The following is a 26,026-nucleotide window of genomic DNA, read 5'->3' as shown; positions in this document are numbered from 1 at the left end:
TATCACAACTACTTCCCTGTCATCCTCAACACTCCCAATTTACAGATGAGAAAACAGAAATAAAGGGTGGTTTTAAAATCAGAATATAGGCCTCTTGATTTTGAATCCATTGTTTTTTGTGCAATATAATAGGTAATATATAATATGGGGCAGTTCTACCCTGTCCTATAGGGTCGCTATGAGTCAGAGTCAACTCAACGGCATTGGGTTTTTGGTTGGGTTATAGTATGTAATGAGTCTCAGGAGGGAAAAGAACAAAAAACAAACTATTGATTTGAATCTGTATAATTCACAGCCCAGTTCAATGCACCTATGAATGTTTAAACAACTTTGAGAAAAATGATAAGCAGATGTGTGGTGGGGAGATACCTATGCCTGTGCCCCTCTCCCCACGCTCTTTATACCATCACAGATTTCAAATTCCCTGAGTTTTGAAGAGAGCTATTGGGCACCTAAGCCAAAAGTATTAGTATGCACATAAGAATACATATAGGAGGATAACAAAAAAAAAATAGAGCTGAATGTTTTAAGAACCTTGTAAGATACTGAATCTCTTTAGAGGATATTCAACTCTTCATTAACTATGTTAAATGGGCCATATATAATATAAATAAATGAAATCCATGAATTAACCACAGACTTTTTCTGGTCAGACTTATAGTGGAGGCATTAACCAGTTGCCAGATTTGAATTTCTCCATCTCTTTCTGCCTTTACCCAGTCATTTTCTGGAGTAAGCAATGAAGTGGGTAGGATCAAGGAGCAAGAGAGACAAAATTAGAAGCAAGGAGCTTGAAAATCCGCCTGCTCACATTGCCTTATAGATTCTCAGCACCGTTGGTGCCTCCCCTCACCAAGAACTGAAGGCAGGCTGTTTGTCTGTTGCAGAATGTGAGCACTTGATCCGCCACATGCTGGTGTTAGACCCAAATAAGCGCCTCTCCATGGAGCAGATCTGCAAACACAAGTGGATGAAGCTAGGGGATGCCGATCCCAACTTTGACAGGGTGAGCTGGGTACCACTTGCCTCAGAGAACAACTCTTAGAGCTACTGCAGGCTCTTTTTGTGTGTGTGACCTAAAATGGCAGGCGTTGGGAAAAAACTATTGTGTGATACTAAAGCAGCAAGTGAAGCAAGCAAGAAGAAATTTAAAACAAGATGAGTTGTTGGGAGAAGAGTGAAACTAGTTCCCTATCATTTGTCCCCAAATCATAGTCCCTTCCTGGCTTTTGACACAGTACAGCCCATGTTCTGTAGCTCACCTACCACGGGGATTTCTCCTTCCCCCATCTTAGCGTGCCCAGTTTAATGGCTCAGTTAAAAAAAGAACACCTTTATTTAAACCACTGTAGCCAACCTAGGTACCCCAAGGAGTTCAGGAAACAGGGATCTTGTCTGCTTACAACTGAATACCCAGGACTCTTGTTTAGGCTTTGTCTGAGGCCAAAATAATCTCTAGCTAGGAATGAGATAATAATATGGACCCAGCATTGAACAGCTTGATCATTGCTTATGATATGCCGTGTTGACATGGTTAATTGGAGGTTTGATAGCTTACTTCTTTTTACGACTTACAGTTAATAGCTGAATGCCAACAATTAAAGGAAGAAAGGCAGGCGGACCCCCTGAATGAAGATGTCCTCTTGGCCATGGAGGACATGGGGTTGGACAAAGAGAGGACACTACAGGTATCTCTAAAGGAGTGGAGAACAAAGTGAAATATAGCAGCCCTCCTTCTATGCTGCTTTCCCCAATATTTCTCCTTCTTGGGAACTTGGTTCTTTTTTGTTTTCTTTCTGTTCCTTTCTCTGTCCCTCCCCAGGCCTTGGAAAGAAGGAAGGAAGGCTTTGGTCTTCTAGCGTTATTACTGAAAAGATTTTGGTCAATGACATGCCATTTCATCGGGAGTTTTCACTCCTTTCCCTTCTCTCTTGGTAGTCATTAAGATCAGATGCCTATGATCACTATAGTGCAATCTACAGCCTGCTGTGTGATCGACATAAGAGACATAAAACGTTGCGTGTTGGAGCACCTGGCATGCCCCGAGCCATGGCCTTTCAAACACCAGTCAATATCCAGGTGGGCAGTAACTCCAGTGACCTGATTTAGGACAGGTAACACCAGGGCAAAGTGTTAGTCATTGCTCACTAACCCTGAGTCAAGAGGGTTTCCTGTTCTTCCTTCCCTCTGTTCCTTCTTCCTTTATCAGAGATCAAACAAAGATCTGAACCTTTCTTTGAAGGAGAGGATGGAAGAGCATTCCAATACTTAGGATAGGCAACAGTAGTTGCATTTTGTTTTAAGAAATAGTAAATCATTGGAAGAGACTTCCTGTCTTAAGAATGTTTCACGGTTGTAACTTCTAAGGGTAGAGAAGAATCGAAGAGTCAGGGGTAGAAAGGTAGACTTTAGTAATCAAGAATACTTAAAAAACTATCATTATTTCCTTCTAGTGCTTAAGGTATGTGTGTCTGTATATGTGCTGCTTTCCAGGCGGAGCAGGCAAGTACCACAGTGAATATCAGCGTTCCCCAGGTGCAGCTGATCAATCCAGAGAACCAGATTGTGGAGGCAAGTAGCAACCTCTGATAATTGTCAGCTGAAACCCCTTTCTTTTCCATATCCTTCCTTCCTTTCCTTCTTCTTTCTAATTGTATTGTGTTTCCCTCCACCTCAGGCGGATGGCACAGTGAACTTAGACAGTGATGAGGGTGAAGAGCCTTCCCCTGAAGCACTGGTCCGCTATTTGTCAATGAGGAGGCACACAGTGGGGGTGGCTGACCCACGGTGAGTATCTGGTCAACAACCCTAATTAAGAGGGCAAGGAATTTCCTTCTGACGTCCAGTTTCTACCATGGCACGTTTTTCCTACTTCATTGTATCCCCCAAAGGAGATCTGATCCAGTGGCCAAGACAAGTATTTAACTCAATTCAGGGTCCCTGGTAGATCAGACTTAATTGGACTAAAGAATTACAAAGCTGTCCTTAGTGTTTCATGGGCCATTAGCCAGCATCATACCAATTAATTACAATACTTTGGTGAAAAGCATCATAGCCTCTTTGCCCACAAAGATTGAGGTTCTCTGATTTAAGTCACATAAAAGTACCTCTTAGAAGGAGGGAGCGGGCTGTCTCATTGGGGGGAGGGTAATTGGAGTATGTAGTAAGGTGTATATAAGTTTATATGTGAGAGACTGACTTGATTTGTAAACTTTCACTTAAAGCACAATAAAAATTATTTTTAAAAAAAGTACCCCTTAAAATTTATCTGATTTTGACAGCTTTTAGAATGTTGTTTGTCTTCTAATGTTGTTTTAGAGATGTTCTAATGCAAGATTAATGTAGGTAGGTAAAGACAGATGATGTGATTTAATTTATAAATGCAGAAAAATAACAAATTAAGCAACCAAGAATCCAAAAACACACTGAACAGGTACCAGTTTCCCAAAATGTTTTCCCAAAATAATCCTTTAAGATGTTCCTTGATGCCATCACACGCGGCAAATAATCTGCAATTCCATCCTTGGATGCTCTGAAGAATAGCTCTCTCCATTTTTGTTCTACAGTAGAGACTCTCAATGTTGGGAATAGCTTTACTTCTTATGGATGTTTTCTTTGCTGAGTTGAGAAGAGAAGGTTGTGGCAAGAGTTCTCTTGAAAGTTCATCTAGGGGCAGAGCTGGTTTCTTATAAATAATCTCTTTTCTCTGAGTGAATTTCCAAAAAACCCTCCCTTGCTTTGCTTGCTTTACGTTTCTCTTACTCAGCCTATGACCTAACAGGCAGTAGTGAACGTTCTGGCTCCAAAGTCTGTGTCAGCCGCAAAGGGGTGGAGTCCTGCATCCCTCTATTAGTGGAAAGATCTCTTATTTTAAAGTATGCTGTAAAAACCTACTGTTGTAGCATGACAGCCCTGCACATCTAGTACTTAGCTGTCCCATCATCACTGACAGGAGTAATTGCATTCTTTCCCTGGTAAATCAGCTGCTACTTTGGGTAGCAATTGTTTTAGCGGATGGCCTGTGCCCTCCAGAAACTGGCTGTGCACCTCCAAGCTTTGAAAACCCGAACTGGACTGTTGCCAGTGTTTCCTCTTGGCTCAGAGTGTTGGTTTTACATGAGTGGTCAGTGAAGAGTAGTGCTCTCAGTCCCAAAGAATAAAGTGACAGAGAGTAAAATCCCACAAATTAGGTGTCTACTTTGCCCTGGGATCGTAGAGAAAAATACATATTTAGGAGGAAAGTTAAAAATAAGTAAATTGTACTAAACTTAGCCATGCTATCAATTTTGAGTAATAATATTAACCAGGCATCTCCTTCATCCTGTTTTCTGTCAGCACGGAAGTTATGGAAGATCTGCAAAAGCTCCTACCTGGCTTTCCCGGAGTCAGCCCGCAGGCTCCGTTCCTGCAGGTGGCTCCCAACGTGAACTTCGTGCATAACCTGCTGCCCATGCACAATCTGCAGCCAGCTGGGCAGCTGGAGTACAAGGTACCTGATAGGGGAGATGGCTTGCCCCAGAAGAAACAAACTTGCACTTCATTTGAGAGGCTTTAAGGGACCTTCCCCAGGATTTAAGGGTTTCCTTATAGAGAAGGAGAATTTCTCTTGTAAAGTAGCTTGGGTGAAAGGGGAGATTTTGCTAGTCTAGATCACTCTCAAAGGATCCCTTGATTTCTGCAGATTAGAGTATGGCTATTCTCTCCCCTGCTTTTTTTTTTTTTTCAGTTTACTGATCTATCCTTCCCACTCTCCTCCTGGCAGGAGCAGTCCCTGTTACAGCCACCCACCCTACAGCTGCTGAATGGGATGGGCCCCCTTGGCCGGAGGGCATCAGATGGAGGAGCCAACATCCAACTGCATGCCCAGCAGCTGCTGAAGCGCCCACGGGGACCCTCCCCGCTTGTCACCATGACACCAGTGAGTAGCAGCACAGAGCCCAACTTACTTTCCCAGAGGCTTTTGATAAGGAGGGTGTGGGCTTAGATTTGGGAATCCAGGGAGTCTCCAACCTAAATGTCTGAATTTCCTTTCTCTAAATTTATGATGCTTAATATATTCCCATTTTCTTCAGGCTAGTAGAATTCTCTCGATTTAATAGTTGGCTAGCTCCTTACTTACCCAAATAATTTTTACACCTGCCTCTGGAGAACGTCATCTGCAGTAGGCTACTTACAGTCCCCCTAGTTAAGTATAGCTATGTTCCTATCAGCTTCTAGGCAGGGAAGTAGGAGCCTAACCCAAAGCTTTCTCATAGATAACCTCTTTGCTAGAAGGCAGTTGAATAGAAGCTTCTCTCTGTGTACAGTTACTTTTTAGGTTGGTTTCTAAAATTGACCTTCTCACCAACCCTATCTTCTTCTATCAACAATACCTCACATTTTTAGTGCAGCCTGGGATCACTTGACTGTTTGGCTTTCACAAGCTCTTCCTGGTCAGTCCTGTCTTTTTTTTACGATGGCCACCTTCAAAGATTTTTTTTCCTCGTTTGGGTTCTGTTCATTCCCGGTTATTTTCCTGTCATAAGTAAACTCATTCATTCATTTATTTATTCACTCATTCAATCCCATAGTACCCTGAGATTGGGTACTGACTGTGTCCACAGGCCTCATTAGGTGTTTTAGGGCAGTGACTCTTAAACTGTCTGTGGTAGAGGACCAGCTTTGTTTTTTTTTCCTTCAATCCATCATGGATTAATACTTCTATAAAATATAGTAAAAAAAAAAAATTTTTTTTTAAATATAGTAGAAGTGAATTATTAGAAAAATGAAAATTTAAAAACACAAAATGTAAAACTAAATCTTTTATTCAACAGACGAAATTGCTGTTAAATTGTTATAAAAGTTTATAAAAACTTATGTTTGATTTCTGCACATACCACACTAGTTTGTAGTCCAGCATGGTCCATGGGCCACCCTTTCAGTAACTCAGCTGCTAAGAAAACAAAAGAATTACATATTTGTCCTTGGCCTTGCTGAGCTTATAACGTGGGAAGACAAGTGTGAAGTATTTGAATAATAATAAAAGGCCACATATGACTAAGTGCCAAAGCGAATAACTTGATTAGGTGACAGAGGCTTTCAGGGAAGGGCAAGATCAATGAAGGTTATGAAGGATCAGGAACAGGTTTATGGGATGTGGGATGACTTACTCTGTCCACTGTAACTATTTTTGCTAAGGTTTCCTACAAGCTTTTGTTGGTAAATCCCATGGACATTTTTATTTAGTCTATCATTTTAGACTGCCAGCTCTACTAGTTAATCACTGTTGACCATTTTTCTCCTTGAAATATTTTCTTTCTCTGGCTTCTGTGACACCATAAAAACTCCTGCTTCTCCTTTTCAGGCTCACTTTCTGCTCGTTCCTTCAGTTGGCAAAACCCAGAGTTTGATCTTAGGCTGTGTTTTAATCTGACTGTACATACTCTTTCTGGATGACTTGTCTACTCCCATTATTTTAGTCACCATCTGATTCTCAGTCCAGAATGCTTTTTTGAGGTGCTCACGTCAGATTACATGACTGCCTACCTGGTGGCACAGTGGCTAAGCGTTCAGCTGCTAACTTAAAGGTCGGTAGTTCAAATCCACCAGCCGCTTCTTGGGAACCCTGTAGGGCAATTCTACTCTGTCCTGTAGGGTCGCTATGAGTTGGAATCGACTTGATGGCAATGGGTTGGTTGTTGGTTTTACTGGACGGATTTAGTTGGTTATCCCGTTAGTACTGACAAGTGTAATTCAACATGTCCCCAAACAAAGTTATCATGACTGTGAAACCTGTTCTCCTTCCCCCTCCCCCATACCCCACTCCCAGGTAACAGTGAATGGCACAGTCATTCTCCTGGTTACACAAGCTAGGAGCGTGGGTTTTGGTTTAATTTTAATTCTCTTTCTCCCTTATTCCCCATCGCAAATCAGTTATCTAGCTCCTGTGGATTAAATTTCTTACTTCTCTCCATCTCTACTGCCTTTTCCGTAACTCAGGTCACTGTCATCCTTTGCCTAGATTAGCACAGTGGCCTCCTAACTGGCTTCTTTGCTTCTGGTCTTATCTCCTGATCCCTATCACCAGCCCTTTCTACACTGCAACTAAAGTGAGCTAGCTTTGTAAAATAAATCTTACAACATCATGTCCCTGTTTAAAATCTTTTAGTTATTTGCCACTGCCCTCCCTCAAAATAAACTTAATGTGGTATTCAAGGCCATTTATAACTGGCTGTAGTGTTCCTCTCTGGCCTCATCTGTAGCCAGTTCCTGCCTAGCCCTGTTCATCCTACCCTTGTTGAGCGGTAGTAAGGGACTTGGAAACCCTAGAGATACTCAAACAATGCAATTACCCCCCACCAAAATTTTTTTTTTTTTTTTTTGCTTCGTTTTGTTTTATAACGGTCATCATTTAAAAAGTGCTCTTCTGTAATACTTGAAGTATGAATTTTGGTGAGACCTGGTGATTCTGTGAACCACCAGGCTGTGAGTAGCTACCAAGGATGCACAGGATTCCCGTCCACATGCAGAGAGGAACAGTGGTAGTAACGAATGCAACACGGTGGTTCTCATTTCACACACTGTGTATGTTTTGGTGGGTAATGCCTATGCCTATTTTAAAACATTGAATTGCAATTATGCAAATATGTCATGTACTAAAATTTACTTTAAAAAATCATTATGGAAAAAAGAAAATATGCTTTATGCTTTCCTAGAGTTAAGAGATCTAAACTCTGGAAATGACACTAATATGAAACAGGTCCATTCTGACACATTCAGGTGAACAACCTTCTGCCATATTTTCTGGCCCTGAAACACCTGCAGGCCTTCTCTTCTCTCTCAGCCTAGAACACCATGCCTTTCCCTGTTCGTGTGGCTGGCTCCTGTTCGTCCTTCAGGTCTCAGATCAGGTGTTGCCTCCTCCAGGATGCCTTCCTAAATTCCCAAGTGCCCTGTTAGAGGACTTGGTCATGCGATTTTATAATTATTTACTTATCTCCATCTTCCACTCAACAGTAAAAACGAGGGCAAAGATTATATCTGTAAATTCACATTTTCTGCTGGGACACAGTAGGCATTCAGCTATTTGTTGTATCAATAAATGAATGAAGATGGATAAGAGAAAGAAATCCAAACTAACATCACCTGAGCAAGGTAAAGATGAGAAAATAGAAAGGTATGAAAGTTCTGTATGGCCCAGGGGTCCTAGAAAAGTTTTGTAGATAAGGACATTAACAGAAGGCCCTTATGAAAGTTCTGTATGGCCCAGGGGTCCTAGAAAAGTTTTGTAGATAAGGACATTAACAGAAGGCCCTGACCCAAGTCTGGTTTCTAGAATAGGAGACATTGCAGAATAAGCCGCCACCTTGAGCTTTTCCTTCCTGTCTCTCTTCAGGCAGTGCCAGCAGTTACCCCTGTGGACGAGGAGAGCTCGGATGGGGAGCCAGATCAGGAAGCTGTGCAGAGGTAATGTGACATCTGGCAGTGCTTGCAGAACGTCCTTGGGCAGGCTCCCCTGCAACCAACGAACGGTCGCCTCTGCCCAAGGAGGTGGTACAGTGCAGCTTCAACATTTGTGTGGTCTCTTTGCTCCAGCCAGATGGCATGTTCCTCCCCACATGGAAGTACACAGAAGACTACCCAGAAAATTTCATTTCTGTAAGCGCCATTGGAAGTCCCCTAAGTGACAGCAATAACCATAAGAACTTTTTCTCTCCTCCCTCCTTCCTTTCTTGTCCCCTGCCTTCATATTGCAACTCTGATAGTATTCACAAGGCACAAAGCCTACTCCTTCCTGCCAAGAACTCTTTACTGAAAAGGAGTTGGAGATTTGGGATGACAGTGATCCTAGCTAGTGTGGCCATGGACCTCTGGCATGGACTCTTCCTTTCCAGGAGAATGAATACCTCTTGTACTGTTTGCTGTGTGCTTCTGTGCTTCTTCCACCCCCTCGTACCAGCAAAGATATGTTGAAAAAAAAAAAAGAATATGGGATTTGGTCCAGGGACAGATGCAAATATCCACTGTTTGCAGAACCTTGTTGAGAGATGCCTAATTCACAGAAAATGGCAGTGGTCGTCAGGCACCCTGTACTGTTCATTTCATCTCTGTCCCATTATCTGTGGTCCTCAGCTCCATGCATGCCCCCTTGAGGGAGTTGTCTTTTATTTTCCAGGGAGGGGGTTTGACCACAATCCAGCATGTATTTTCCCAGAAATACAGGTGTTCTTCAAGATTATATGTTTTTTTCCTTGAGGGAAGTTGAAATAAAACGGTTTTCGTGGGCTCTTGGGGAAATTTTGGGTGTCTTTATCAAATGGATATTAAACTACTAATGGCTTATTCTTTGGCAAGTTTACATACCAGTAATTAACAGTCTGTTAACTGTTTTTAGCTTAAATGGGCAAAGTAGTTAAAAATAAAAGAAAGCCATTTTCTAAGAACCTGGCAGTTGCTGGCCGGTACTGTCTTCCTCCCCCCAGCAGCTCTGTATGAGAGCCCCTGTTTAAGAGGAACTAGGTCCATGTGGAAAGAGAACAGTTAAATTTGACAGGTGGGGGCAGGTGGACCAGCTCCTGCTACAGCTTAGCCAGTAGAAGGAAAATTGTGGTGATTTTTTTTTTTTTCTTTTTTCTCTCTCGATGCTGTTGATGCTATACTTTGTTGACAACAGAGAACATAAGGTTGCAAATGGGCCGTGCTGGCGTCATAGAGATCAAGGAAATGAAAAATTAGGAAATTTACTGCCATTTTACCTTAAATAGACAGCAGTTATTTTATCTTCTTTGACTTGGTCTTCCTCCAGTTCTGCCTTCTTTAAATCAACATTTAAAGGCTAAAATGCTCATCTGTTTTGATGTCATAAAAAGGGATAATGCTTCTTCTATTCATGCCCTAGAACAGCAGCTGTAGTGGAGGAAGTCATGAGCCAGACAAACGGGGACTAATATCTTACTACGGCATTGATTAAGTGGTGAATCTGAAAGATCTTCAGAATAAAATTCTTCAGCTTGGGGACTTCTTCAGCTTTTGAAGCTCTTCTGTTTTCTTGCCATACCTTTTTTCTCCTATAAAACAATTCTAAACTTTTCGTGTGGTTTTATTTCTTCCTTCTGTAGAGATTGATAGGTCCCTGGGGACAACATCAATTTTTCTTCTCTGGTGATTGAGTTATAGTCATGAGGCATGAGGGAAGGGGTGGTTCTGGAACTCACTTATCCCCAAATGGAAGGATCTGTTTTCAGTGACCTACAGTGAGGAAAGTCTCAGAACCTGGGCCTATGGAATCCTTTTGAATATCTCCCTTGCTTCTCCCCTAGGAACAGTTCTTTAGGGTTCATTTCCTCTCACCTGGAGAACCACCTTGTGTTTTGAAAATTTGGAGGGACGGAGCAATAAAATTAACAAGCTGAAAAATTCTTTTGTTGAATGGATTGAAGTAGGGAAAATTGATCCTCTTATCTTGGTGAGCTAGATCTGCTTTCTGTCTTCTCTTAAGTGGCTACTGTTAGGTTCAAAATTCAGCCACCTCAGTATTAAGCCAACTTTTGTTGGCCAGTAACATGTTTCACTTCCATCCAGTCAGGGATCTGCCTGCCATTGAGCTCTTTTTAAGCTCTGGCACTGTTTCATTCGGAGTGCTTTGGATTAACTTCTAGTGCTTCTGGCTGAAGAATATTCCTGTCTGTCTTTTTACTATAAAATGTGCTCCTGCTTGTTGCAGGTACTTGGCAAATAGGTCCAAAAGACACACACTGGCCATGACCAACCCTACAGCTGAGATCCCACCGGACCTACAACGGCAGCTAGGACAGCAGCCTTTCCGTTCCCGGGTCTGGCCTCCTCACCTGGTACCTGATCAGCATCGGTGAGTAGCCACATGAGCTGTGTGAGCCCCCTGAGGCTCGTCGGACAGGCAGCCTTCTGACTAGTCTTGCAGTGATGGTAACTAGCATCAAGGCTTTAAATAGAAGTCAGCTGTCATCTTGAACTTACATCTGTGCAGCTCCTTGCACTAAGCAATGCACAAGGCAAAGGTTTTCTACTGGGCCCCGGAGCAATATGAGGTTCTTCTCCCCCATTATCTTGCAGACCTGTTTATTGTCTGCAGTTGATTGCCATGATTCTAGATGTTGACTCATAGATGAAATTGAACCTGAGACCTGAAAGCATGTGAAGCTGTTAGGAAGCCAACTGGAAACAGGAAGATTTGTAGCCCTGTCGATAAACTCAACCTTTAATAACCCATCGCCTTCAAAAGAATGAGCATTTCATATCCTGTTACCATTGAACAATGAGCTTGGATTTGGAGGAAGATACATCCCTTTGTGAATGGTAGAGCAGAGATGCTGGATTCTCTGAGGTTTTGTGCTTGAGAAGCCATCCTTTCAATATTCTGATGGCAAAATCTTTTTGCTAGTCTCTGTTACATTTATAATTCATTCTCTTGAAGACATGAAAACAAGTTTAACCATCCTAACCAAGAAAACTTCACAAAATTGAATCCAAGTATGCTGGAAACAGGGGCCAGGACACTTTGCTAGATTAAGATGATTCTCTTCCCAGAATACCTTGATGACTGAAAATCTTAGCTATATCCATTCTGAAGCTGTCCGCAAGCTAATGGGACATGCTTTCAGAGCCACCACCATGTTACTAGAGCTTCCTTTATTCCAGTCTCTTTTGGGGACACTGAAAAGCAGTCTTACTTGGAAAGGGTGAAAAGCAGGAATTTCCGAGGAAATTAGGTTTATAAGTGTGTTTTTATTGAATCTCAGAACCAGCTCACACTAGTAAGCTTGACACAGTGTTTTTATTGTGGCTTAGTTACCCCCTGAGCACGGATGTAATCAGCAGAGACAGGTGAACTCTGAGCAGGCTGAGACATAATTAGTGCCACGCTGGAACACTGAACGAAGGAAGATAAGCTTTTCGAATAACTTAGTAAAAAGACTTAGTAAAAATGGCTTGTTAGGAGGAGCAGAGAAAACTCTGATGGCACAGAAAGGCATTATTTTTTCTCCTGAAAATCTCTCAGGACTTACATTATTAATTCACATCAAATGGTACTTTAAGCAATTTCTTGCAGAGCTTTTCTTTCTTTCTTTCTTTCCCCATAAATGTCCCAGGATTTCTCAATAGCTCTGAGCTGTACACTCTTACCAAATAGACCCTTTATTACTTCGTCTTTCCTTGTCTCCATCTTCCCCTCACCCACAGCTTGACACTTCATTTTTCAGCCCTTGTCAGAATTTGCTGTGTAGCTGAAGTCCTTTGGGTGCCCTCACTTACTTCTGCGTACTCTTTGGGAGGTGTTCTTATCCAGGGGAACAGGAGGATCAGCACACCTCCACAGCCAGCCTTTATCGCAGCCCCTATCCTGTTCACGTTTGTCACTGAAGGAAGACCACATTGGCCCACAGCTCCATTTGTGTGGTTTCCAGCCTGCCTGGTGTCATTGTCAAGGCCTTGCCTGCTGGAAATGTGTCTGCTGTCTGTTTTCATGTGAACACTCTTGATAGAGTATTTCAAGAGTTTCCTGTGGCCAAGCCAGTATGAATTGAAAGAAACAATGCCTTATGAGCAGGAGATGGTACAAACTCAACAAGTCTTGATGGGGTCACTGCAAAATATGGCAACAGGAGAGATTGAGGTTAGTATTCAAGGGGGGAAAGAAAGTTCTAAGGCCATAAAACTGATAACGGGTGGCCAGAATAGGTTATTGAATTCTCTTCATTTTCTGTATTAAAGAACAGCGTATATTAGCTATTCTTCTGGAGTAGACTAGATGAAGTCCAACATGGAGACAGAAGAAGGGGTCTGATCAACTTTTCCAATTCTGGAAATGTGTGATTAAAAAACTTTTTTTTTTTTTTTAATGTTATTGACTGACTCATTTTGTGCTAACACAAGACAGGTTTTATAACAGTTGGGTCCCAAGTCCCTATTTGAAGAGTGTAGTGGGAATTTCAGCCTAGTAGAGGGTGTCCTGAGTTTGAACACAATTGCTAATAAAAATAAAACACAGTGCTTCCAAAATGAGCAGCTACATCAGAACTGTTTCTCTGAAGTAACTGTGCTGGACTGACCTGAGTTACCAGTCTATTTACAGCCTGAGTAGACAAAGTCCCAAAATACCTTCTCCGGTGGTAGAGAGTGGTTTTTGTGTAGACCATATTGACTGCTTCAAGAAGACAGCTTTCTGAGTGAATCAGAAATGTGTCCACTATTAGAAGAGTGAAAGTGTAGGAATCGAGTTTTAAGAGAAAATAGTACTTGCTTGGTTTAACTCACAAAGTCTGAAAGAGAAACCGAAATTAAAAGTATTGAGGAACTGCTCCTGAAAGCAGCTTTTACGGCCACTGTTTCTGGATTGTGTCCCCCAAAATCATACGTCTTTTGTGTTACTGATACAAATATGTTTGTGCTCGTTTCATTTAGTACAGTTGTGTCAAGCTTCAGTAGAGTCTGAACGGAAGTCCTTATTAGAAAAGCAAGGGAAAAGAGCTTCCACCTGCTGCCAGAGCTTTCTGACAATCATGCAGTTCCCTCTAGACCTTCCCTAAATAACCTGCTTCTTTTTGTTAAAGCTGTTGTTTTGCTTCAGTCCAAAATGCATAACTGGCAAGGTGATACATCATTTTACCCATAGCTCAGTATAATGTTATCTCTGCCCTGGATGTGAACCCCTGATCCTTTCCATCAGCTGTTGGAATGCTGCCTTGGCAGTCTTTTATCTGCTTACCTCAAACCCGTAAACATCTCTTGCTGATTAGGTCACAAGTGTAGGTGTTAGCGTCTAAACCTGATGCTGTCTTAGGCATTCCTTATCAATAGCGTGTTCTTTCTTTCTGTAAGATTCTGGCTGTGTTCTGATTGAGCAGTGGGGTTTTTGAAGGTAATCCACATGATCCCTCTTTAACTAGGGGGCTAGGAGGGTGCTGTTATTCTGGGAAGTTAATTTTCACAGTAGGTAACCTTGTTTGAGTTGACCAGGTACATGCAGAATCCTGAGGCCCACATTCCTTAAGAATGTGCTGTTTCCAACTGCAGTATCAGATATCCCTATTCCCCCCACCCCCCTCCGCCCATCGCCCATCTGTCAGCACAGAAGCTATGAGTTCCAGGCCAGACCCTTGACCACAGAGCTGATTGTTGTTGCCCTCTGGTCGTACAGAGACTACTGCTCAGGGAAACCTTTGGGTTACACAGTGAATTTTAGGTTGATAAGGCACTAGATAGAGACATGATTGTGAAAGGAAGCGCTCCTGTACAGCCTGGCCCAGGGGATACTGTGATGCTCTTCTCTCTGTGGCCTAATATATTGTAAGAACTGGACACATTTGATCCCAGGATCTCATCGGGCTTGGAAATTAAGCCAACTGAAGGTAAGTGGAAATGGAAGATGTGCACCTGGAGCTCTCTAAAAGGAAGCAGGGTAGGGAAACAACTGACCCATGGAGATGGCGTACTATGCAGGGACGCACATGCAGCCAGCCATCTTTGTGTTCATCTGGAACAGCAGTCCCTATGTGATTTGATCAAAACCCCTGAGTCCTAGCCCCTAACCTTCTCTTCCCATGTATTCAGCTCTACCTACAAGGACTCCAATACCCTGCACCTCCCTACGGAGCGTTTCTCCCCTGTGCGCCGGTTCTCAGATGGGGCTGCAAGCATCCAGGCCTTCAAAGCTCACCTGGAAAAAATGGGCAACAACAGCAGCATCAAACAGTTGCAGCAGGTAATGGAAGAGATAGCAGGCATCTCTGAAGAAGGATGGGTGACAGAGACCAGTATTGCAGGAGGACTGGGTGTTTAACACTCTGCCCCCTTCATGTCAACAACAATGCCGTTTTATAGGTTGGAAAAAGGATAGCTTTCTAACGATCTTTCCTTACTTCTTGTTATGTACAGCTCTCTCCAGGATCAAACTTGCCTACCCTATGAAGGGACTAGATTTTTCTCCTGGAGAGGAGTTTCTGGGCTTGGGTTTCAGTGGGAAGCACCAGGAAAGGACTTCTAAGCAACCCTGGCATTGTCTGATGATTTGTAGGTAGCTGGGTCTCGTTGGAGCCTGCTCTACACTGCTACCACCTGGTATACTCGCCAGTTGGTATGGAGTGATGCTCCCAGAGGAAGGAAGTATACCTCCAAGCTTCTCTAATGGGCTGATTTCTTTTTGCCTTCCTGACATCCAAACTAAGCCTTGCGTGACATGTGCTTTGACATTTCACACTGGACACTTTCACTTGTACCCATCCTTGGTGTTTCCCATTCATTCATACAGAAGAGTATGGATCTATTTAGTACACAAAATACTTATATAAACGGGTTTATTGCTCATCAAGGACACTTTTCTTTTGTGGCTCTTTCTGCCAGTGAGACCTTGAGGCAGATCTGCATCTGCTGAGATCACTGCATGGGGTGGGACTGGCTGCATCCCATCTGTATTAACTGCTTTCCCTTCAGGAGTGTGAGCAGCTGCAGAAGATGTACGGGGGGCAGATTGATGAAAGAACCCTGGAGAAGACTCAGCAGCAGCATATGCTATACCAGCAGGAGCAGCACCATCAAATTCTCCAGCAGCAAATTCAAGTAGGCCTTCACTCTTTGCTTTCTCCAACTTGTTTGGAGTTTGCTTTCAGGCTGATTTGCCTGTGAATTTTGGAGGAGATCACTCAGGGCAAAGTGCAGTTGAGTTGTTTATGGCTGATATGTTTCAGTAAAGGTAATCAAACCTTTTGATGAACAACAAGAGTATAAATCTCAGTCACAGTTCTGTTTCTTCCCTTCCTGTGAATAGCTATGATTAATCTTCAAGCTCACAATTATTTTTCCTTTCCCCCACATGTTTTAGGATTCTATCTGTCCTCCTCAACCTTCTCCACCTCTTCAGGCTGCATGTGAAAATCAGCCAGCCCTCCTCACCCACCAGCTGCAGAGGTAACATTGTGTTTTATGCCTAAGCCACTGTCTCTCCGGTATGGTGTCCTTGGCCTGACTCATGGGAAATACTGACTGACTTTAGCATTCATCTTGGAAGAAGAGACACCAAAGGAGAGACACCAATTTAAATTTCAGGAGCCTCCCTGAAATTCTGACTTCTTGTGCCAGTTCATTTTTTTAGCCCCATAAATAATCTGATACCCAATATAGGAGGACAAACACAGGCCCATCATGAACTCTGCCTCTTCTTCTGGGAAGTCTGGTAAAACAAGATGTGGACAGGCTTTAAGTAGACCGTGGTGGATGGTTCATATATGTTTTTCTAGTTGGAGGTTTATCAGAACTAAAAAAAAAAAAAAAAAGGTTATCTACTTGTATTATCATATGGCTGAAACTGACTTCAAGATTGTACTGTCATCTCAGGAGGTTTATTTATTTACCTGGTTTTGTTGTTTTTAAGGTTAAGGATTCAGCCTTCAAGCCCACCCCCCAGCCACCCCAACAACCATCTCTTCAGGCAACCCAGTAATAGTCCTCCCCCCATGAGCAGTGCCATGATCCAGTCTCACGGTGAGTGGGGAGGTTTAGACGGAACCATTATATGCCACATGGAAAAAGTGACAGTCTTAGTCTTGAGCTTCACAAACCATTGATCTCAAAGGCAGAGTACCACAGTGTGTAAGGATGTGGGCTCTAGAGCTAGACTGCCTTATTTTGAATCCTGGTTCCACCACCTTCTTCGTTTTGAAAACTTAGGTAACTTAAACTTCAGTGTACCTCAGTTTTCTCAAATGTGAACTGGGGATAATAATAGTATTTCATGTGTAAATACATGTAAAGCCCTTGAAACAATCCCTGGCACAAAATTGTTCTCAATAAAGTCAACTATTCTTAATATTTTTAATAAAACCCTCTAGCAGAATCTTCTTTATTGTCATGCCTCAATTTGATCATCCTTTGTGCATGTGGGATGCTCTCTTGTGGGTGTTTAGATAGAGGTGACGATTAGTATACTCTGATTGGTATGAGTCTTCAGAAAACAGTGCTTTGAGTATTTATCTATTCCAAAACTGAGTAATCTCTAAGTAATGCCACACAATCTAGATCCCTTGCCAGTCTCCCTAGGCATCCTTGAAAAAAGTCTGAATTGTCCTCTAGGCCCTTCCTACTCAAAGTGGGTTCCCCAGTGAACATTTGCAGAAGTGGAATCTCAGGTCCCATTCCAGATTGACTGAACTGGAATCTGCCATTTGTATACAAATCCCAGGCCATTTGTACGCACATTAAAGTCTGAGAAGCACTGCCCTAGATCCGAGCTATTCAAAGTATAATCCATGGACCAACTTCTAAGGGAGTGTATTTATTTATTTATTTCCTTTTTTTTAGAAATACAAATTCTTGGAGCCCTGTCCAGACCTACTAAGTTAGAATTCTGTGCATAGCACCCAGGAGTCTGTGTTTTAATCAGCTCTCCAGATGAGTCTTAGGCACACTGAAGTTTGAAAAGTACTGCTCTAGATGGCATCAGACTTGAGTATCCTTACTAGCTCCATTATTTCCAGATAACCTGGGCATTTGGTCACTCTGTGGATCCTTTCTCTCCAGGTGCTGCATCTCCTTCCCAGTTTCAAGGCTTACCATCCCGCAGTGCAGTCTTCCCCCAGCAGCCTGAGAACTGTTCTCCTCCTCCGAACGTGGCACTAACCTGCTTGGGCATGCAGCAGCCCCCCCAGGCACAGCAGGTAACCATCCAAGTGCAGGAGCCTGTGGACATGCTCAGCAACATGCCAGGGACAGCTGCAGGCTCAGCTGGGCGGGGCATTTCCATCAGCCCCAGTGCCAGTCAGATTCAGATGCAACATCGTACCAATCTGATGGCCACCTTCAGCTACGGGCACCGGCCTTTGTCCAAGCAGCTGAGTGCTGACAGTGCAGAGGCCCACAGGTAAGGCGGCTGCCTAAATTCACCCAGCCATCTATTCAGGTGATCCAGTTGGGAGGAAGCCTCTTAGCAGTGAGAGAGAGGAGGAGGGAGAGAGAATGAGTCTGACTGGACTGTGCTGTTAAGCCACATACTTTTTATCCTTTCAAAAAATCAGGGAGATGGGTTTGGGATGCACTTGTAACCTATTAGATTAAGATGCTAATGAGACAGAGGAGGAAAATGGCAAAGCTACCTTGCTGTTTATTTGCAAAGAAGAAAATGGCTTATGAGAGGAGGTTGTCCATTTTAGATTCTTTCCTTCTGTCACTCTTCTAAGGTAGCTCAAATGGTGTTTTGAAACAGGCCAAGCTGCTGCCCTCAAGTTAGAGCTGGATCTGTTATGCTGAGTGCCCTAAGTCCCTTAGCAGTTATTGGGTAGGTGAATAGGGGATGTTTAGGGATGGTGCATACAGCCACGTCTTTCCCAGTTTTGCACCTCAGTTCTTTGTACCAGCGGGTGCTCCCTACTAAGGAGGAGGAGTAGCTATTCCCCAGGGAGTCTAGCATGCCTGTTACATGGTACTCACTCCCTTTTGTGTCTGCAGCTTGAACGTGAATCGGTTCTCCCCTGCCAACTACGACCAGGCGCATTTACACCCCCATCTGTTTTCGGACCAGTCCCGGGGTCCCCCCAGCAGCTACAGCCCTTCAACGGGAGTGGGGTTCTCTCCAACCCAAGCCCTGAAAGTCCCTCCACTTGACCAATTCCCCACCTTCCCTCCCAGTGCACATCAGCAGCCACCGCACTATACCACATCAGCACTACAGCAGGCCCTTCTATCCCCCACGCCACCAGACTATACAAGACACCAGCAGGTACCCCACATCCTTCAAGGACTGCTCTCTCCCCGGCATTCGCTTACCGGCCACTCGGACATTCGACTGCCCCCAGCAGAGTTTGCACAGCTCATTAAAAGGCAGCAGCAGCAGCAACGACAGCAGCAGCAGCAGCAACAGCAAGAATATCAAGAGTTGTTCAGGCATATGAACCAAGGGGATGCTGGGAGTCTGGCTTCCAATCTTGGGGGACAGGGTATGACAGAGCACCAGGCTTTACCTTATCAAAACGTTGACTCATATCACCACCACCACACCAGCCCCCAGCACCTTCTACAAATCAGGGCGCAAGAATGTATCTCACAGGTTTCTTCACCCACCCCAACCCACGGGTATGCTCACCAGCCAGCACTAATGCATTCAGAGAGCATGGAAGAGGACTGCTCGTGTGAGGGGGCCAAGGATGGCTTTTTAGACAATAAGAGTTCAAATACATTGACCAAAGGTTGCCACGACAGCCCCCTGCTCTTGCGTACCAGCGGACCTGGGGACCCTGAATCTTTACTAGGAACTGTGAACCACGCACAGGAATTGGGGATACATTCGTACCGACATCAGCCAACTGCTGCATTCAGTAGAAATAAGGTTCCCAGCCGAGGTAAGAGTCCTTCGTGGTAAAAGCCCCCAATTCACTGACTGGGTGATGTTATCTTTCTTTAGCTAGTACTCTATGTTCCTAAGAAAAAAAGAGTTCCTGAGAAGATCTTCAGGACCCTTTGGGAGAGAAGCATGTAGGAAGTGGGAATTCTATCTTTGAAAATAGAAAGATAATGATAGAAAATTAATGCTTAGATGGTATATTTAGTCAGATATTTATTCCCATATTCATACCAGCGTTTCTTGGAACCCAGGATTTCTTGACCTCCATCAAAATAGCTGACTTTAATGTCTGCAGTAGAAAAAAGTGAGGAAATATGACTTAGTGTATATAATGTTGGACCAAGAGTCAAAGCACCTTAATTCTGGTCTTGACTCTGTCACTCAAACTCTCTTGATTCTCATGTTCTTCGCCTGTAAAAAAAAAAAAAAAAAGGCGCACAAGGAGTAATGGTCCTTTGCAAAGTATTAGTGAGGATTAGAACATGTATATGTGTGTTTGTGTTTCTGTATAATGTGTGTGTAGGAGAAAGAAGCACTTGATAACCTGAAATGCATGATATAAATGTGAGGTGTTATTATTACTCTGATCATTCTGTCAGTGAGCTAGATACAGAATATCAGAGCATCATAAGGAGCCCTGTGTCGCTCTGTACCACTTTATAATTAACGAGTACATTCGTTGTCATTCTGAAGAAGACTGGGATTTCCATCAGTGAGTTACACTCAGGAAATGTTGTTCCACCAGGATCACAGCATTTATCCTGGACAAAGCCAGACGCGGCATCCATTCCATCATCAACAGGTCTTGCAGTTTACCACTCTTCACTGTTGCCATCCAAGGGAATAAATGATGAGTTTATCTATAAAATATACGACCCTGAAACTGAGCATTTCTTGTCATCATCCCCTTGTGGAGCCTCCCGGATCTCCTGCCCTGTCCTTTAATGTCAAGCACACAAAACAAAATTCCTAGGGGGATTAGATCCTGCAGCACAGAAGCAGGACTGAAGACCTTGCTCTAAAGCAAGTTATGTGAAAAAGGCAGTGATTTCCTAGGTTGTGCTTATTATGCAGCTATAGGGAGGGAGGGAGGTGTGGGTTCACGAACAGCCAGTTAGATCTTGGATTTTGAACAGATAGATGTTATCTGGTTCCCAGGACATCTGCACCAGTCACACATAATGCTATGTACTTTTAGATGAACAAGTCAGACAAGAACACACAGAAGTGAATAAGGACGGTGGGAGGTTTCAGAACCAGGTCATGTGTGGCATGGTTGACAGATGTGGCGATGTTTAGGCTTGAGGGGAAAAATCCTAAGGAGAAATATTATACCTGGAAGAGGGATTAGACTTCTGGGTTTATATCATGGGGCAGAACCAAGATCAGGGTAGAAGTTGCAGCAAATTCAACTCCCTATGGAAGAAACCTTCATAAGGACTTAAAACAGAGCGGGCTGCCTCAGCAGCCTCGGAGCTCCCTGTCATGGGAGCGTTCTAGCAGAGGTGAGATGATGCTATCACGGATGCTGTGGAGAGGATTCCTGTGTGGATGAGTGCTTTCAGCAGATTAGCATTCCATAGTTGGAATGAAAAGAAGGGGAGTAGCAGATGTTTCTGTAATGCTTTCCATGCACCAGACACCAGATGCTTTACATGTGCAAATTCATTTCACAACAACCCTATGAGGTAGTAACATCCCCATTTTACCAATGAGGCAGCTGAGGCACAGAGAAATTAAGTAGCCTGCCCGCGGTCAGTGGCTAATTAATTAGTGGCAGCTGCATCTGAGTTCGTCCGTTCACTCCAACAGATGCTTACTGAGCATGCCTTGGGTGTGCAAGGCTTTGTGTCAGGCACTGGGGAAAGAGCCAAGATGAAGCAAATAGTATATCCTTTACACCTACCCCCTACCCTGGATTGCCTCTTGAAATGTTTTTCTTCAAAAATGATTTTCTCTAGTTTCTCTTCACTTTTTTCTCCTGTGTGATGCCTACGTACAGAAACGCTAGAGGGCTTAAATTTTGCCGGTATCTCCTAGTATGTCCCATAAGTGTCAGCAGGGCCCTCCTTTGGCAGGCTTGCTGGTCTACATAGTATCTCTAAAGTAAGGCAGACTGTGGTTGGTACAAGTGATGTGGGAACACCAGGGGAGGAAGAAATTAGCTCAAATCAAAGGAATACGGTAGGTTTCTAGCAGCAAGTGGTTTGGGGGCTGGTTCTTGATGAAGAGGATTTTGCCATTTGGATTTAGGGGAGAAGACCTTCCGGGTAGTGGAAGAGACATAAGGAAAGACTGTTATTTTTGTGTGCCATTCACTCAATTTCAACTCATAGTGACCCTATAGAACGGAGTAGAACTACCCCCACAGGGTTTCCAAGGCTGACATCTTTACGAGAGCAGATCTCCAGGTCTTTTCTCCTGCAGAGTGGCTGGTGGGTTCCAACTACTGACTTTTTATTAGCAGCAGAGCACTAAACCATTGCATCACCAGGGATCCTTAAGGAAAGACTAGTGAGTGAGAATGTTCCAGGGAAAGCAAGGAGCCTGCATTGGTTTCAGATGTGGTGGAAGCTAAGGACAGAGGTTTTCTAAAATACAGAATATCATCCAGACCCAGCTGAAATGTACAAGAATAGTGCACCACTGCTCAGTTCTCCTGGCACTTTGAAATCAATACACAGTCCCTGTCATATCCCATCTTTTAAGTCTAAAGCCTTTACTTCAGGTCTGTACTTCATGGGTATGGTTCTTGTGACAGATCCATCCTGCTGCTTCCTCTGGTTGAGTTACCATCGTCACCTCTCTCCTCTCTCCTCCTTCACCCTCGCTTTTACCTCTACCACCATCACTGCCATCGTCCCCCATAGACATCTCTCCTGGCTTCTGGAAGAGTCAGGCAGTTATAGCTCTTTAACGGTTTGGGTTCAAAACCACCCAGTCTTTGTAGCTTCATCATCAGCTTTGCTGGTGTCCTTCCTGAAAAGACGTCTTTTTCTTTCTTTTTGACCTTTGATATGAGCTTTTCTGAAAGCTGTAATCTTAGTTCCTGCCCTGCTTACCAAGGTATTGTAGAGATTCTCCTTCCTTCTTTCTTTCCAGTTTACTCTGAAAGGCCCCCTTTCGCAGCCACGGAACATGCCTTTTCTTGCTTGAGTACTACCTATCTCGCCCCTTTCGAACATCTACTTCTGCCTTGTGACTTTTGGAGCCACATGTGCGCATATTGTTAATGAATAAAGCCACAGATTTATTATTATGTGAATTTAGGATCCAGTGTAGTGAAATAATGAAATAGAGAAAATAATGTCCTAATGAAGCCAGTGATACTCCAGAGTTCAAATCCATGCTCACTTTTCTGTGCCTCTCGGGTACACATCTGTGTGTTTAAAAATATTTCTTATTCTGAGGATCCCCCATTGTTCCAACCTTAAACAGCTCTTACTCGGAGGCCAGGGGCCTGTCACGTAACCTCTCTTCCACTTCTTCATCTGTGTAATGAGAGCTCAATGCCGCCTAAGAGAAGGAGAGCAGAATTAATATTCCTGTGTCTACTCTGTGTCTCACCGTGCTTGGTGCTTTCCACTCCATTTCTCCTTTGTTTTTCACACCCACCCGGGGAAGTGTACGTTATGATCCCCTTTTACAGTAGAAACTGAGACTCCACAATCTTCCTGCTTTAACTTGACATGATCCTATTATTTTAAAAACTTGAGATCTCACATTTATACTTTACCAGAGAATCATCAGATAATTTGCTGTCATTTTTGCTAAGAGAGGGTTATAATACCCCATACCCACTGTGCTGCAGGCAATGGGGGAGCCCACACATGTTTATCTCTTTGGACAGGAAGAAATGTCTGGCATTTCCTTTAATGGTACCTCCATCACAGTGAAGTTACACACCAGTCCCAAAATGCTTCAATTGTTATTTCCCTAAAGAACCAAATTCAACAATATTTATTGAATGGCAATGCTGTAAACCCTGTTGCTGTTGATTCAGACTCATAGCAACTCTACAGGATAGAGAAGAACTGCCCCATAGGGTTTCCAAGGAGCGGCTGGTGGATTCAACCACCGACCTTTTGGTTAGCAGCCAAACGCTTAACCACAGTGCTACCAGGGCTCCTGGCTATGCTGTACAAGACTATATTGTAGATGAGATGCTGAGGAGAACACAGAGATGGAAAGACAAAGAACCCGCCCCAGGGAGCTTATACTCTACTGCGTGGTGGGGGGCGGGGTAGTAAAACAGGCTCATAGGCAGCTTTAACATGACAGGCTATGTAATGAGTGCTGTTAAGAGGTATAGTTAAAGAGCACAGCTAGTGTGATATTGCTAAAATTTCTGAAGAGCAGATAATCAGTGATCGCTGGTGTTACTCAAGGAAAATGAGATGCCACCTTACGTGCATGCCACCAACCAGTGTGGCCTGCCAGAGTACTGAGCAGGCAGCGTGCCAAAGGCTTGTTTCACTGTGTCCATGTTTTAGGGCACACCCCACGCTGCCTATAATCTCCCTGTCTGCTTCTCTAGAAGTAAAAAGAAGGTTTATCTTCCTCCCACAGTATTACACACACTTGATGTTTCCTTTGCAAATAAATAAGTACAACAGCATACCCAGTTTACACAGTGAGATTAGCAACTTGACCTCTCAAAGAAAACCACATCCTCTTTTCTCTGAGCTGTCAGCTTCAGCAATATAAGTGAACTTTGGGTCTTTCAGAGAGGTGAAACAATGGCAGCCTGCAGGGGTTTGCGCCTCAGAGCCTTTAGGAGATCACACATGGCATTTTTCTCATTTTCTCTTAAGCCCCAGTAAATGAGTAAGGACGAGTCAACATTGACAGATTCAACAGGGTTGTGCAAGCTGCCCCAGAGTTCCCCGGGCAGGTGGGTGGTGAGCAGTGTGTCCGTTTGTGCATTTTTTCCCCTCGCGTGATCGAATGATCATCCCACCCTCTGTACTCTCTCAGCTTTACTTTGGTAAATACCCAAACATTGCTGCTCTCAGAAGTCACTTTTTCCACATTAGTTAAGTGCCTTTTGGTCAGCGGAACGATTCCTTCAGCTGTTGAAAGAGCATGAAGGATGCCCGAGGTTTGAGCCTGAATCTCCTGTCCCTTTGTCAGTGGGACAGTCTATTTACACCCTCCAGCCAGTCAGTAGGTCTCATCTAGTAGGTGTCACAAATGACCTCTACACTTAGAAGTCAGTGTTTTTACTAAAAATATTTACTTGTGTAGTCCTCTACAGTTATGAAGAGCTTTTCACATGCATTATCTTTTTTGAGGCTCCAAACAACTCTGATTTTTCAGCTAGGAAACTGAGGCTAGGAGAGGTAAATGACACACCCAGGGTCATACACTCTGCTAGAGCTGGATTCCAACCCCCAATTTTTATTCCCTAGTCTTACATTCTAGAAGCCCTGGTGGTACAGTGGTTAAGAGCTCGGCTACTAACCAAAAGGTCTGCAGTTGAAATCTACCAGCTTCTCTTTGGAAACCCTATGTATGGGGCAGCAGTTCTACTCTGTCCTATAGGGTCACTATGAGTCAGAATAGACTCGATGGCTATGGGTTGGTTGGTTGTAGTCTTATATTCTTTCCTTCATGCCTCGTTGACTCCCATTCTACACCCGCTAAACACATCTGCCAAGCGGAGATGCTTGCCCTTGCATCTCTTTGACCTGTTCATATATAGGAACTTGAGCAGATGGAGCTCAGGTTTGTTACCCATTTCCTATTAACACACTTCTTTTCCCTCTGGTTTTTAACTCGCGTTTGTCTCTCCTGGAGCCCTGGTGGCACAGTGGTTAAGTGATATGGCTGCTAATCGAGAAGTCAGCAGTTCAAATCCATCAACTGCTCCTTGGAATCCCTATGAGGAAGCAGCTCTACTCTGTCCTTTAGGGTCGCTGTGGGTTGGAATTGACTTGACGGCATTGGGTTTGGTTTTTGGGTTGGTGTCTCTCCTATCAGAGGCTTCATCTCTAAAAATTTAAGTTTTTTTAGTTTTTTATTGTACATTAGGTGAAAGTTTACAGAGCAAATAGTTTCCCACTCGACGGTTAGTACACGAAGTGTGCCATGACATTGGTTTCATTCCCCATGGTGTGCCAGCACTCTCCCCATTTCCGTCCTTGAAAATTAAAGTTTCAGTAACTTATTTGTTCACTTAATATAGGTAAATTGGCCCCATCGTTCTGGAAGGAGGGTCCTGGGATAAAATCAGTTTCTTGTTTTTGTTGACTGGCTCGATAATGCCCTTGTTGTTGTTACTTGCCATCGAGTTGATTCCGACTCATGGTGACCCCATTTGTTGTTAGCCACTCAGAAATAACATGCCTGAAATGATTGTAAGTGACAGTCTTTACTAAGCTCTTACACTCTACTAAGCACTTTACATACCTGTGGGGTAAGTCCTGTTTTACAGATAAATAAACTCAGGCCCAGAGAAGTTGGATAACTTACCCAGGATCCCATTCCTCAGGAAATAGTAAGGCAAGGGTTCTGACCCCAGAGCTTACGTTCATGACCACTATGCTCAACTCCAGCCTGGTTGAAGGATGAGCTGTAAGCTAGGGAGTCAGGAAGGCTTATCATAGGATTTGCCAGGTGATCACTTGGTGTCGCCTTCAGGTCTGTGGGCATCAGACTTGAAGACCAGGGAGAGCAGAC

At 43.6% G+C, this 26,026-nt stretch overlaps 1 protein-coding gene across 2 annotated transcripts in view; it reads left to right on the top strand.

The window, feature by feature from the left end:
- SIK3 (SIK family kinase 3) overlaps positions 1-26,026 on the top strand; it is a 263,067-nt gene that overhangs the window by 228,941 nt on the left and 8,100 nt on the right. The window contains exons 7-21 of one of the 2 annotated variants that reach the window (XM_049857326.1): positions 888-1,006; positions 1,578-1,688; positions 1,939-2,079; positions 2,494-2,571; positions 2,678-2,787; positions 4,336-4,489; positions 4,763-4,918; positions 8,375-8,445; positions 10,703-10,846; positions 14,569-14,719; positions 15,448-15,573; positions 15,836-15,921; positions 16,385-16,494; positions 17,530-17,869; positions 18,454-19,343. In XM_049857326.1, the coding sequence (XP_049713283.1) occupies positions 888-1,006; positions 1,578-1,688; positions 1,939-2,079; positions 2,494-2,571; positions 2,678-2,787; positions 4,336-4,489; positions 4,763-4,918; positions 8,375-8,445; positions 10,703-10,846; positions 14,569-14,719; positions 15,448-15,573; positions 15,836-15,921; positions 16,385-16,494; positions 17,530-17,869; positions 18,454-19,343 (2,787 nt within the window). The remainder of the gene's footprint in view (positions 1-887; positions 1,007-1,577; positions 1,689-1,938; positions 2,080-2,493; positions 2,572-2,677; positions 2,788-4,335; positions 4,490-4,762; positions 4,919-8,374; positions 8,446-10,702; positions 10,847-14,568; positions 14,720-15,447; positions 15,574-15,835; positions 15,922-16,384; positions 16,495-17,529; positions 17,870-18,453; positions 19,344-26,026) is intronic. The other variant, XM_049857327.1, reaches the window with a different exon arrangement.

This window comes from Elephas maximus, chromosome 17 (assembly GCF_024166365.1).
Source record: "Elephas maximus indicus isolate mEleMax1 chromosome 17, mEleMax1 primary haplotype, whole genome shotgun sequence".
Lineage (NCBI taxonomy): Eukaryota > Metazoa > Chordata > Mammalia > Proboscidea > Elephantidae > Elephas > Elephas maximus.
Note: the sequence above shows the minus strand (reverse complement) of the source record. Positions and strands in the feature narration are given on the sequence as shown.